We start from the raw sequence: 15,327 nt of genomic DNA, 5'->3' as shown, positions 1-15,327 counted from the left end.
CAGCCCTAAGCTTAAAACTTTTTCTAATATAATCAAGATGGTTTTTAGAGCATGTTCAATTTGCAGTCACTGAGTCTATTTCTTAACCAGTAACTAAGGAAATTAGGAAAGTACAACCTAATGACCCTGGGATAGGATGGAGTCAAATCACACTCACCATACACGGCTTCTGATTACTGAACAGGCTCGCTAAAGATGCTGTGTTCATTACTGGACATTTTTTTGTTTGCAAATTCTAATTCTGAAAGATTTGTTTTACTAAAATCCACAGCACGAAGAGTGAGATTTTCTCAATGGCAGCAGGCTTTTTGGTAAATGATATTAGTTTAGAAACACAATGATATCTTTGTAGGTGGAATGAAATTAAAATTTGGAGGGATAGTTTTGCATTTTTCTAAACTTAAAACCCTGATCAACTGTAACCAATCTTTAAAATAACACAATTTTCTTATCTATGATTTAGGAAAATATTTTCTGCATTCATGTTAAAATTTTAAAACATGTAAAAATGGAAAAAATTAAGGAAATTTTAACACTACTACTAATTAGCATTTACGAAGCATGTTGACCATTTGCAGAGCTAAATATATTATTTACATCATTTCCATGTTACAATGACAATAAACATACATAAGAGTGGTTTAACAAAAGCTATTGGTTCTGCTGCTGGGGAGAAATTCATTCAGCTTCCATTTGCCTTAGTTTTCAAAAATTAATTGGCTTTTTTTCATAATTGTTATTGTCATCTTTCATGATATTGCTGACACAAAATGCAATCCTACATCAAGGATTTTTAGCCCCAGAGGAGTAGAGGAGCAATTTTTACAGGCTTTACATATACTTCTCAGCTTTTATACCGTTTATCTAGTAGAAGTCACAAACTGAAGGTCTTAGGCAAAAAGCAACCTACAAATATGCACGGTTGGGCTTGTGTATTTTTGCCTTTCCATTCCTAAAAATGTAATTAGCTGCTAATATTGAAAAGCTAGGGAATGTCACTTTTGGCTTCCATATTTTCTTGAAACTATGGCCCAAATCCCCAAAGGCCATCAATTAGATAAGTAGCTGGCTGCCCATTAGCAAGAGCTGCCTCTGCCTTCATTACCATTCCCACACACTCCAAGCTTCAGGCTAGTTGCTATTCATCACACAGTAGTCTGTCTTTCATCTACCCTACTTCCCTCAAATTATTTACCGGCAGGTTCCCAGAGATATTTAAGTTTGTAATTCCTGTCCTGAATTACAAACATGATACTAATAGTGAAAACTTCCATAGTGTTTACTAGAAGTAAACAATTTTCTAGGTACTTAAAATGCATTAATTCATTAAATCTTCAAAATAACCAATAGGGTGAACTGTGCATCAGTCTGTTTTGACACACTGTGATAAAGAAATACCTGAAACTGGCCGGGCGTGGTGGCTCACGCTTGTAATCCCAGCACTTTGGGAGGCCGAGGCGGGTGGATCACGAGGTCGACAGATCGAGACCACAGTGAAACCCCGTCTCTACTAAAAATACAAAAAAAAAATTAGCCAGGCGTGGTGGCGGGCGCCTGTAGTCCCAGCTACTCGGAGAGGCTGAGGCAGGAGAATGGCGTGAACCCGGGAGGCGGAGCTTGCAGTGAGCCGAGATTGCACCACTGCACTCCAGCCTGGGCGACAGGGCAAGACTCCATCTCAAAAAAAAAAAAAAATACCTGAAACTGGGTAATTTACAAAGAAAAGAGGTTTAATTGGTTCATGGTTCTGCAGGCTGTACAGGAAGTACAGCAACTTTTGCTTGGCTTCTGGGGAGGCCTCAGGAAACTTACAATCATGGCAGAAGGCAAAGGGGGTGCAAGAACTTCACATGGCTGGAGCAAGAGGAAGAGAGAGGCAAGAAGAGCTACATACTTTTAAACAACCAGATCTTGTGATACCTCACTCTCACCATGACAACACCAAGGGAGGTAGTGTTAAACCACGAGAATCCGCCACCACTATCCAATCACCTCCCACTGTGCCCCACCTCTGCCATTGGGAGTTACAACTGAACATGAGATTTGGGTGGGGACACAGATCCAAACCATATCAAACACTGTTAGCATCTCCATTTTTACAGATTAGGAAACTGTGACACCAAGAAGTTGAGAATTTGTCCAAGGCAACACATTTTGCAAGTGGTGGCATCAGACTCCCAGACAGGGATCTGGCCAAGGGCCTGAGAATCCACAATTAAGCTTTATTTTTAAACATAGAGGAAGGCTCTGCATGACAACACTGACAACATCATTTCACTTCTGCTCATTACACTTAGAGGTGTGTGTCTAATGGGTGCTAACCTCTTCTTTGAAACACCTAGGAAACAAAATTTGGTCGAGTTGTACCTCACGTAGCTCCAAGACACTTGATTAGACAAGCAACCCCTTCTCCAAGGCTTTGCTACTATCTACCAAAAAACTGTCATTACAAAAGGACAAATGGCTGGTTCTGAGTCGAAGGCACTTGCAGAACTGTGCTGTCCACATAGCAATAAGCAGTGCTCCCAAGTTCAAGAATCTTTTTAGTTATTACAGTAAGACTTATTTTGATATTTGCATGCATATAAAATTAATGAAATGCTTTATAGAAATGAAAATCTATGGATGTCATTTTCTATGTAAATACCATCAAATTGGACTTTTTATTACCAAGTCCTCATTTCATGATTATGACTGACAAATGTGTGGCAATGATCCTCTTAAACATTTATATCTCAAAATTCCAGGAATTTTAAGCTATTTCTCTCTGCCCAAGAATGGACTTGAAACACTGCAAGCAGTTTTGTCTTCCATGAACACGACACAACCCACAAAATATTTATTATAGAGCAGGAAACCTCTTTAGTCTGCATCTTTCAGCATTTTTTCTTTTCTTCATTTTTTCTTAAATTTTTGAATTTGTTGTCTTTTTTTTCTTTAAAAACAGACCCTAGAAACAGATCCTTTTCTTCTTTTGTGGTGATTTGCCCTTCTAATTATCTAATTATGACTTAATTTAATCTAAATAAATTTAAATGCTTGGGTTTATTATCTGAATATTAAAGATGAGAAGATAGGATTTGAATTCAGACCTGTTTGACTCCCAAATTCTGGTTTGCCCTACTATCCCGTAATGCCTCCTAGATGCCGATTAGTCTAAGCGGCTGCTCCACGAGGCTTTTAAGCATTCAAGAACTCTATGGACCATTTGAGGGTCTGTTCTGGAGACAGACAGTGCTTCAAGTGCTGAGGGCTCAGGACTTCACCCTCTGAGGAGGTACACACAGCACAAAGCCTAACAATTTGTCAGCACATAATCAATTGAAACCACACTCTAAAGCTAAATTAGTTCCTTCCAAATGGGGCAGACACGTGCTGACCATTTAAGAGGCCCAAAGATTTGGGAGTAGAGGATGAATAGGAATAAATCGAGAACGTATGCAGGAAAATTATTGAAGGAAGAATGAAGATGAGAATTCTCAATGGTAAGTTCTGGAAGATACTGGAAGAGAACTGAATCCAAAACAAATATATTTATGTCAACTCATCATTGCTCACATTTTCTAGTCTAACAGAGCAGAACCACGAAATTGTTTGAAAAGTGAAAAGCCTCTTCTAAGTATACAAGCAGGGAGAGCATTAGGAATCGTAAATTAAAAGGACACAGGTCCTAGCAGAGAAGCAATGAAGCATTGGGGAACAGGGTTTCTGGGGAATTTATGTGAACTTACAGAACTGTGGTCTGCTGTGGTACCTGAGGAATGTGGTCCAGCATCAAGTGCATGCAGCGGACGGTGCTCTTAAAGCAAAGGCACCAGCTGGGGCAGGGCAACCCTGGCAGGCACCACCCGGCCAGGAGAAAGAGAGTTGTCCAGCAGAACAGTCTGGACTCCATCGCTCCATTCGCTGCTGGCCACGCGAAGAAGCAGCCAGAGGGAGAGCAGCAGCTGCAGCTGCAGCAGCAACCGCAGTGGTGGTGATGGTGGCTGCTGGACTGAGCCAAGTTTGGGAGCCCTGGTGGAAAGCAGCTCCCAGGGAAAGGACACCCCTCTGACCAATCCACGAGGAGGGGTATCACATTACAGGGCTGAGGGCACAAGCAGCTCTAGGAGGCACTAGACTCCCAGAGGCGAGGACGAGAAGCTTTTCAATGCAAAAGCCTCTTTCTAGAACACCGTGTTTTAGGCAGCATAATGCAAACAAACTTTTCCAAAATTGCTTCCACTGCACATTTGATGAAAAAACCCGGCCTCTTAGCCTCCAGCTGTCCTTTTGAAGCCCAAGTTAATTAAGAATGTATTGAAACAATGCAGAACAGCTTTTCTTCTTTTTTATCTGGTAACATTACCAAACCCTAAAGGGCAGACAGAGTTCTAATTCGTTCATCTAGGTGTACATATTCTTTCCTTATTCCAAACTATGCTCTTTAAAAAAAACGGTTTCATTTCCTTCTATGTATTCTGCTTCTGAAACCCAACACATTTCACTCATGTAAGACTCAAATGGGCTACTTCTGATTTCTTCCTTTAATATTTAACGTTTAAATTTATATGCTTAAAACCATGAACTCACATACCTCCTTGAAGAGGAGACAACTGATGGACAAACCTAAGTATGTATATGTAAAGTCAAACAGGTGCAAGCTCCCTCAGGACACGCTGGCAGCAGTGGCCCTGCTGGCTGCAGACTTTTCATCAGCAGTTTGAACTGGCCATCTTTCCCTGAAGTGAGCAGCACCTCGTTGGGGATGTGTGTGAAAACTTAATAAATATGAAAACATCTACTTTTTGGTCATTCTGTAAGCAGGTATTTTTAAACAGATTTTTGGCTTTATCTTTAAAGACTAACATTTTCAAACAAAAATGTTTTAAATACATAAAAGTAATAGAAAACAAATTAAAACTTGCATGGTCAATCCCAGATGATCAGACTAGTAGACCAATCTTAGGAGGAAAATAAGTTCATCCTTCTCTCTGCAGAAATTTTTCAGTCCCTTTACATTCTACTGTAGGCGAATACTGCCCTCTTTTGGCAAAATGTTCATATCTAAATATGTGATTTTGGGGAGATTAAAATGTAAAAAGATCTAAAAAACTAATCTCCATGAACAAGAATGATTTATTTTAAACTTTACATTTGACATTTTTCACATGACTTTTATTGTCCAAGTATACCAATAAAGCCAAAAAAGGAAATTTATTCCTTTAAATCCCCCCCAACAATCACTATGCTCTTGGCAGTGCCTGTGATTTGGAGGACATAGACAAGACCTGCAGGTTTGTGCCTTGTGTGCAGTTCAAAATATAAAATACAAAAAATATAAATAATATAAAATATATAAAATATAAAAATATAAAAATATCTTGCATTCATAAAGTAGACTTAAAAAGGGTAGGGGCTCAGAAATATGTAAGTTCAGGAGGGAGATAAAGGCAAGACATGCGGTTCTAAAAGTCATTGAGCTAAGGGTGTATAATAATTAGGTAGAAGGGAAGAAATTCTGCAAGCTTTTGTGCCTTGTTTTCAGTTCGAATTATAAAAAAAAAATCTTGCATTCATAAAGCTTTTTTTTTTTTTTTGAGATGGAGTCTCACTCTGTTGCCAGGCTAGAGTGCAATGGCGTGATCTCGGCTCACTGCAACCTCTGCCTCCCAGGTTCAAGCGATTCTCCTGCCTCAGCCTCCTGAGTAGCTGGGATTACAGGCGCCCGCCACCACACCTGGTTAATTTTTTGTATTTTAGTAGAGACGGGGTTTCACCATGTTGACCAGGATGGTCTCGATCTCCTGACCTTGTGATCTACCTGCTTTGGCGTCCCAAAGTGCTGGGATTACAGGGGTGAGCCACCGCACCCAGCCCATAAAGCATTTTTTTTACAGGAAAAAAAAAATACAAAAAACTTTCCACTTTAGAAACCTAAACTTATGTTGAATGAAAAAAAGAAAAATCTACTGATTACCAACTGTCAGTACACGACTAAGAACTGCAAGGCATCGCCCTTGCTCATGATCGCAAGTCCTTTTGGACAGTGATTTAGGACAACTTTCCAGGTGAAAATGACTAAATGGGCTAATTTATTAAAATACTTTTAAAATCGTATAAATGCATCAATGTGCTATTACTGAGGAAATCAGTAAGACATACAAGAGACCAAAAAATGAAGTGAACATAAGAAGCCAGCAAGGTGGGTAAACAATGAAGGCTGGTGCAGCTTGAGACTGTCTGTTCAACCCTGTGAAAAGAACTGCAGGAATTGGAGTAGCAGGGATACAGGAAAAAGAAAAGTCCTTTCTTACGAGAGAGTCTTATTTCAAAAATTTCCTGTACAAAGCTGCAGCCATATCTTAAGGATGAACTAGAAATAAACCTGCCCCCTGCCTCCACTTCCACCCACTCACCTATACAACCCAGAAGACACAAGTAAAATGACCTATTTCAAAGCTTGCTATGAGAGGCAGCAAACAAATCTTCCTGGAGGCGTGCTATCTCCAAAGCAGCCTTCACATGGATTTTCGGGCCACTCTACTTGTATGGTACAAAAAACTTTAAGTGGAGCATTTAAAAAGGTCCTAAGTTGGCAGTGCTCCTTGGCAAAAACAACCTGGGGCCTCTAATAATTCCCACAGTTTACAATACAGGCTCAGTCAAAACCCACAAAATCTAAAAGAAACAGAAACAGTGTTATGAAAGCTAGCCATCAACCCTTATGAGCATGAGCCCACTTTAAGCGTTCACGTACTGGAATCCAACACAGAACAGAATTAGGCAGTATGTTTAAGAGTTGAACATATTAATAAAGAGTAGAAGACTATAAAAACAACCAGGCAGACTTGAAAACACAGAACTATAAATTAAAATACAACAAATATTAAAACTCAATGTAAGAGTTTAACAGCAGATTTAAAGCAACTAAAGAGAAGATTCGTGATAGGAAGATATTATCTAAGGAAATCTAGATTTCAATGCTGAGAAACATAAAGTTGAGACAACATTTGTAAGAAAAAACACAGCCAAGAATTTCTAGAACTGATGAAACAGATGAACCCGCACAGCTACAAGAATAGGCAGAATAAATGAAAAGAAATTCATACCCAGGCACATTATATCAAACTACAGAAAATTAACAGTGCCAAGACAATAATATTAACAATGTCAAGATGAAATCTTTAAAGCACATAGAAATAAAAGACAGATGACCTTCAAAGGAATGGCTGTCAGTTGACTTAATAGCTACAACGAAAGCCAGAATGCAAAGAAATCATAATTCTTGTGTTTTAAAGTGTTGATTTAAAATTCTATAACAAATGGACATTTTTTTCAAGAACAAAGTCAAAATAAAACACCTTCAGACAGAAAAAAATAAGAGTTAGCTACAGTCTTTCATTAAAATAATTTGAAAAGATGTACTTTAGGCAAAAGGAAATTGAGATGGTCCAAAATGAAGAAGGAATAATGAGCAAAAAACAAGTGGAAGTGGGAGTAAAACTAAGCATTGGTTAGATAAATAATAGTTATGGTGTACCAAAGGGGCTTAAAATTATATAGTTCAAACACAATAGACTAGCATATGATTTTGAGGTAATGACTCCAGAGTTTATCGAAGTATTCTAAAGTGGCTTGTATCAAGTAGCAAGTAACTAACTTTAGAAGTTTATAAGTTAGGTGAGTGAATTAGAATGTCGAGAGTAATCACTGAGAGCAGAAAAAATAAACATATAACTTTCAAACTAATAATGGACAAAAAACAAAAGAATCATCAATCCTAAAAAAATGGAGAAAAAAAACTTGATAGGTATATAGCACAAAATATCACTCTATAGTAACAATGAAAATGAAAAGAATGCAGTGCTTCAAGTAAAATTCAAAGACTGCCAGAGTAACTTTTAAGAAACTCAGCTATATGTTGTTTAAGAAACACACCTAAGACATAAGGATACAAAAAAGGTTGACAATAAGAATAGAAAGATATACTAGGTGACTACTTACCAAAAGAAAACTGCTAAATGAGCATCAGACAAAATAGACTTTGAAGCAAAGAATATTACTAAAGATAAAGAGTGCTCCTACATGATGTTAAAGGTTCAAATCACCAAATGGACATAATCCACATATTATCGCACCGAAATAAAGCAAAAATCAAAAGAATTACAAGAAAAAAACTGACATTCTACCATCAAAATGAGAGCTTTTGCCAGGTCTCTCTCCACAGTTCATAGATGATGTGGGCACACACACAAATTTACTTAGGGTATACTGAATTTGAACACAATTTTAACTCATTCCATTAGCATTAATAGAACACTACAATGAAAATCTGCAGAACATTCTTTGTAAACACACCATGCTATTTACTTAAAAATGACTATACAAAGGCAGTAAAATAAGAAATAAGGCTCCACCATCATTCTTCACAGAATTAGAAAAAACAATTCTAAAATTCATATGGAACCAAAAAAGAGCCCACATAGCCAAAGCAAGACTAATTAAGCAAAAAGAACAAATCTGGAGATGTCACACTACCTGATTTCAAACTATACTATAAGGCCGCAGTCACCAAAACAGCATGGTACTGGTATAAAAATAGGCACATAAACCCACAGAATAGAATAGAGAACTCAGAAAAATAAACCCAAATACTTACAGACAACTGATCTTTGACAAAGCAAACAAAAACAAAGTGGGGAAAGGACACCCTTTTCAGCAAATGGTGCTGGGATAATCAGCTAGCCACACGCAGGAGAATGAAACTGGATCCTCATCTCTCATCTTAGACAAAAATCAACTCAAGATGGATTAAGGACTTAAATATAAGACCTGAAACTATAAAAATTCTAGAAGATAACATCAGAAAATCCCTTCTAAACATTGGCATAGGCAAGGATTTCATGACCAAGAACCCAAAGCAAATGCAATAAAAACAAAGATAAATAGCCAGGACTTAATTAAACTAAAGAGCTTTCGCATGGCAAAAGGAACACTCAGCAGAGTAAACAGACAACCCACAGAGTGGGAGGAAATCTTCACAATCTGTATGTGTAACGAATGACTAATATCCAGAATCTCCAACAAACTTAAATCAGTAAGAAAAAAACAATCCCATCAAAAAGTGGGCTAAGGACATGAATAGACAATCTCAAAAGATGTACAAATCTAATCAAAAAAATTAGCCAGGCACGGTGGCAGGCACCTGTAGTCCCAGCTACTTGGGAGGCTGAGGCAGGAGAATGGCGTGAACCCAGCAGGCGGAGTTTGCAGTGAGCCGAGATTGCACCACTGCACTCCAGCCTGGGCGACAGAGCGAGACTCCGTCTCAAAAAAAAGTTGTACAAATGGCCAACAAACACGAAAACGTGAAAAAAAAGCTCAACATCACTATGATGAGGGAACTGTAAATCATAACTATAATGTGATACCACCTTACTCCTGCAAGAATGGCCATAATAAAAAAACAGTAGATGTTGCTGTGGATGCAGTGATCAGAGAATGCTTCTACACTGCTGGTGGGAATGTAAACTAGTACAGCCACTATGGAAAAGAGTGTGGGATTCCCTAAAGAACTAAAAGTAGAACTACCATTTGATCCAGCAATCTCACTACTGGGTATTTACCCAGAGGAAAAGTAGTCGTTATACAAAAAAGATACTTGCACATGCATGTTTATAGCAGCACAATTCACAATTGTGAAATCATGGAACCAACCTAAATGCCCATCAATCAACGAATGGATAAAGAAACTGTGGTATATATAGATATATATATCTATATATACGATGGAATACTACTCAGCCATAAAAAGGAATGAATTAATGGCATTTGCAGCGACCTGGATGAGATTGGAGATTATTCTTCTAAGGGAAGTAACTCAGAAATGGAAAATCAAATACCGTGATAACATCTATGTTCTCACTGATGTGTGGGAACTAAGCTATGAGGATGTAAAGGCATAAGAATGACACAATGGACTTTGGGGATGTAGGGGGAAGGACGGGAGGGGGGTGAGGGATAAAAGACTACAAATAGGGTGCAGTGTATACTGCTCTGGTGATGGGTGCACCAAAATCTCACAAAGTACCACTAAAGAACTTACTCATGTAACCAAATACCACCTGTTCCCCAATAACCTATGGAAAAATTAAAATAAAGAAATAAGGCTGCTCTTACTCATCACTATTCAGTTACACTGGAGGCCACAACTGGCAAATCTGGTAAAATAAAAAAACCCAGAGGAAAAAAAAAACTGTCTAAAATTTATTCAAATATATGGTTTCCTATGCAGAAAACCTGAAACAATCAAAAGAGATGTATTGGATTTAATCAATGTACAAAAACCAATAAAAGGAATAAAATACAATTTTAATAAACTACAACATCATTGAAAAATATAAAATATCTGCAACTAAATCTGACAAAAGATATTAGATCTTAGAGCCAAACCATACTTAATAAGGCCTAACGAAAAAAAAAGAAGTGCCATATTCATGGACTGGAGGACTCCATATCATAAACTTGTTAATTCTTGCATAAACTGATCTATAAATTCAAAGTGATTCTCAAGGAACTGCCAAAGAGGAGTGTGTGTGTGTGTGTGTGTGTGTGTGTGTGTGTGTATGTAATCTGAGAAGCCAATTCTGAAATTTATATTAAAGTCTACAGTCCACAGGTTCAAGAAACTCCTAGCATATAAAGTGAAGGGATTTATCTTCCTAGATCAAAAATGATTGTAAATCTCCAGTAAATAAAATTGTGTAGTGTCGGCAATGGGTTATATAAACTGACTAATAAAACAAAAAAGAAAGCCTAGACACATAGCAAAAATATATGAAAACTTACGATAAAGTTAACACTGCACATCAGAGAAGAAAAAATAACTTCAAAACATGGTCCTCAAACAGTTGATTAATAAAGTAAAAAAAAAGAAACTGGATTATTATTTCTCACCATACACAAACATCAATTTCAGCTATTGTGCAGATTTAAGTGAAAGGCAAAATCACAGACCTTCTGTAAGAAAATATAGGTTAATATTTCCATGACCTTGCGACTGAGGGTGAAGGAAGATGAATCTGACAATTAAAATTGAAAATGTCAATTCATCGAAAACACCATAAACAGAGTAAGAAACCATAAACTGAGAAAAGATACTTGCAACACATATAATTGACAGTGGAATACACATATAATTGACAGTGGAATAATATCTAGACTGCAAAAGGAAATCCCACAAAACAATTTTTTAAAAGAAACTACCCAATAAAAAAATTTACAAAAGACTTGAACAGCACTTTGCAGAAAGGAATCCTAAAACCAAGAAACACTTGAAGATAAAACCCCCTTAATAAATAACCTTCATAAGTAACAAAGTCCCCTAAGAAGATATGTCACACTACTAAAAAGGCAAAAGTCTGTCATGTGTAGGTGAAGATGTGGAATAACTGGGACATTTAAACATTGCTAGAAGAAACATACTGTTAAACTATTTTGGGAAGCAAATTTGCACCATCCAGGTAAAAGTGAATAGAAATGATTTCCTATGACCCAGTAATTCTACTCCTAGATGTACACCCTAAGCAGACTCTCACACATGTAGTCACAAGACATATAAAAGAATGTTCACAACTGAACTATTTGAGGGAACAAAAAATGTCCACCAACAGTAGAACAAACTGTGAAGTGTGAGTGTAACAGAACAACATACGACATGGGGCAATCTCAGAAAGGTAATGTAAAAAAGAGAGCTGCTGAATGCGTACAGTAGGATCCTAGCATGTATGAGGCCAAATACATTGTTTAGAGATGCAGGCATGTGATTGAGAACAAAAAGGCAGATTATGATAAACACAAAATCCCTCCTCCTGAGAAGGGAAGGATTAAGATGTGGTTGGGAAGGGGCACACAGGAGACTGTAAAGCTATTAGTTGAACCTAATGGGTACACACACATGTACCTACATGTACACTAAATTATTTCTTATACTTCATGAATATTTTATAAATTTCCCTACTTACTGAATATTTTATAAAAATAAATTTTAAAAAGCTTCCATACTCTTCAGAGGTGGCAACAGTCAAAAGACAGTGAGATGTCCAAATAAAGACAACTGTATGCCATAATTGAGCATATCCATAGGTGTACTGAGATTGCCTAAATTTAAAAAGAAGAAGACAAACATAAAAGTCAGGCCATGGGAGAAAAATGCTTAATTATATGTAATTGTTTATTTAAAATAATTTTCCAAGTCTTCCAATGATTTAACAGGCTTTGCTTCACTTTTATCATCTCAAACAGCTATAAATCAACACACACTTTTTGTATTTTATTTTACCACCATGTATGCTATTTTAATAACATTTTTCTTTATTAATACTAGAACCAAATATATTGACCAATAAGCAGTATAGATTTAAATTATCTTCTTGGGTAGGTCTGAGGTTGCTGATGGATTCTTGGGATTGATCTGATGCTAGAAGCTATCTTAGGCCCTGTCTCTAACTCACTGTATGTTTCAGGCAAAACATCCCACAGTTCTAGGTCTGTTTTCTCATCTGCAAAATAAACACCCAAATTAGATGATACTTATTGTTTTATCTGGCCATAAAATTCCAATACTATATTCCCCATCATTTTCACTTACTTTTACTTAATCTTTATTTGCTACTTCTCCACCTATAAAGCATAATTTTCCATACTGAAGTAAACATAAATTCATTAAAAAATAAACACAAACCCAAAATATTCTTATTCTAATATATCTGCATTAATAGATAAAAAGGCTTTAGCTTTAATTTTCATTTTTTATTTCTACCTCTTAAAGTCAATGATAAAGTCACAAGTGTAAAATGAATGCATTTAAAAACATAAAAGATACATTTCAATGACAAGAAATATGCAATGATCATGAAAATCTACTGTACACTTTGCCACGGTCAAAGAATGAAAGACAATATGGAAAAGCCAATCTTCAAATATATCCTTAACAAAAACTCTCTCCTGCATAGTAAAAGTATCATCTAAACAGCAGCTCCAACCAAAAAAAAAAAAAGCAGGGGAGATGGGACAGATAACTTTCCCCAGGTTTTCCAGATAAAAACGTGGTCACCAGGAATTCAAGGTAACTTCAAAAGCCACATTTAATTCAAAATAAAATGAACATTTCTGACAGATGACAACAGTATGAAACTGATTTTTTTCTTTCCTAGATACAAATGATATGGGGCATTTCTTAACAGTTTAGTAATCATCTAAGAAAAACTGTAGAAATAACCCCAACTCCACCATCCCAGCCACTGGTATAAAACAAATACCTTCCATGAAACTGTCTTTCACATAACTAAAATATCCTCACTTACTTGCAACAATTTCATGCTTACACATGACCACAAACACTTGTTTTTAGATGCTGTGGAATTACTGGAGCTGAGATTTCTGAAACAATATCTGAATCTTAGCAGAGAGATAATAATCCTTTCACTATACATTGATTGGGCTTCCTTAACCAAATCTGAGTAACTACTGTAATAATAATGCTGGTGGTAGTCCATGATACTCTCAATTTTTCCCTTTAAGAAATATATAATCCACGTAACTCTAGCAAATATGTTACATTGTACACTTTCTTAACAAGGAATGGCTGTTTTCAGGCCTTATTAGGAAAACAAACAAACAAACAATGGCAGTTACTACCTGTTTTTTATCACTGATAAGCTAAAATAAAGCTCAAATATGGACAGTTTAATTGTGTGATATTAAGTAAAAAATGAAAACCATTATAGTTTTACCAAAAGAAACACGAAAAATATGGGAAGGAGTGAAATGAACATGGCATAGGTCCCAAAGATTACACTATGATTCTGAACAGGATTTTCAAAACAAAGGATATCTACATACAATTTCTGTGAATATTTCTTATACTAGAAAGATCAAAAGCAAATGTAGGCTCAGCCCTACCTTGTCAAAGATAAATATTCAGATAAACTAGAAGTTCCATCTGCTAAAGTGCATCCGCTGACCAGGTCTACCCTGGCCCTGCTACTTACAGCCATCCAAGAAAGTGGCCTCACTCATGCTCATTCACTCGTTCTGTGTCCTGTCAAGAGTCACACATAACAATGGTTTTGCTTTTTTTAAAAAACCAAATACTTTATACAGTGAACTACAGAAAAAACAATTCTAAATATACTTTTAAAATTCTAGAGAGTTAAGATAACCTCATTTTTTTAAATACTGAAAATGTAAAGGGTCCATATAAAGAGTTGTATTAAGTATATACTTTCTATTTTAATAATTCACTTGCTGTGCTCTTAAAATCTCTATGAGAGAGGCAGATATTTTACCCATGTCTTTTGGCAAGAGATTCAAAAGCAAAAGTAGCAGGGCTGTAAAATTTCATAAAATTTGTGGGATTTTTTAAAGCTAAATTATTCAGTATCTTGTATTGTTATTGCACTCATATATTGCCCGGAATATATATACAGCAACCCAACAACAGTGATTGCAACAAAAGTAAGGTAAATAGTCTACAAAGCATTTGATTTCCTTATTAGATAAATGAAGTTTTCATAGAGGAAATGCAAACAACTGCAATTCAGATCAGGTTATATAAGCTTAACAATTATTTAAACCATATATAAAATTAAATCTAACCCTCATCACTACAAATCTGTAAGGAATCAGAAAAGGACTTATAGTACACAAGTCTTGACTACTGTTGCATTCCACTTTGAAATCACTCCGAGCTAAAACAACATTTTTCCAAGATTTAAAGAAAAATAGATTTTATAAAAGGGGTTCTTTTATTCACTGAATACATCATTTGTGTTACTGACAGAAACAAGTGATTTTTTTTCCACTATAATTTGCTCTGATGAAAGAAATAATTCTCTTTTAACTCCTAACAAATGCTACATTTTCAAGACTAAAGGAATTATCAGTAGGCATTCTTTCTTCTTGATCTAAGTTATTTGTCTCTAAAATATGTCAAGTAAGCTTTTAAAGATTCAGGGAGGGGCAGCTTCATGATTTTTTCTCTCAGTAAATTTTGAGGTGGCTCCTCTGGCTTCATCGCTTCACTGTGATCTTTTTCTTCCTCTTCTTTGTTATCTTCTTCCATTTTTTCATCCTCCTCACTGTCTAGAGGCTGAGGAATAAGCTGATTACCCACAAATACGTAAGTGTTAATTCTCTGTTTAACTCTCTTTCTTTTCCTTTTGGGTGGAGCCCTTTGAGGAATCCCCTTGGCCTGCATCTCATCATTTATGAAATTTCTAAGTGTGCGTCGAATGTAAATACGAGCCAAGTCCTGTAGATTCCTGACAGCACAGGGAGCTAAAG

At 36.4% G+C, this 15,327-nt stretch overlaps 2 protein-coding genes across 5 annotated transcripts in view; both read right to left on the bottom strand.

Moving 5' to 3' along the window:
* The window catches only part of PXDNL (peroxidasin like), a 479,632-nt gene extending 475,559 nt beyond the window's left edge, over positions 1–4,073 (bottom strand). The window contains exon 1 of the mRNA XM_055286430.2: positions 3,732–4,073. Coding sequence (XP_055142405.1) covers positions 3,732–3,895 — 164 coding nt within the window. The 5' untranslated portion in view covers positions 3,896–4,073. The remainder of the gene's footprint in view (positions 1–3,731) is intronic.
* An 8,123-nt stretch (positions 4,074–12,196) lies between these two features.
* The window catches only part of PCMTD1 (protein-L-isoaspartate (D-aspartate) O-methyltransferase domain containing 1), an 85,346-nt gene continuing 82,215 nt past the window's right edge, over positions 12,197–15,327 (bottom strand). For all 4 annotated transcript variants that reach the window (XM_055286450.2, XM_055286449.2, XM_055286451.2 and 1 more), the window contains one exon: positions 12,197–15,321. In XM_055286450.2, coding sequence (XP_055142425.1) covers positions 14,954–15,321 — 368 coding nt within the window. In that variant the 3' untranslated portion in view covers positions 12,197–14,953. The remainder of the gene's footprint in view (positions 15,322–15,327) is intronic.

Source organism: Symphalangus syndactylus, chromosome 7, assembly GCF_028878055.3.
Source record: "Symphalangus syndactylus isolate Jambi chromosome 7, NHGRI_mSymSyn1-v2.1_pri, whole genome shotgun sequence".
Taxonomy (NCBI): domain Eukaryota; kingdom Metazoa; phylum Chordata; class Mammalia; order Primates; family Hylobatidae; genus Symphalangus; species Symphalangus syndactylus.
The sequence above is the reverse complement of the archived record's forward strand: the minus strand, read 5'-3'. Positions and strand labels throughout refer to the sequence as shown.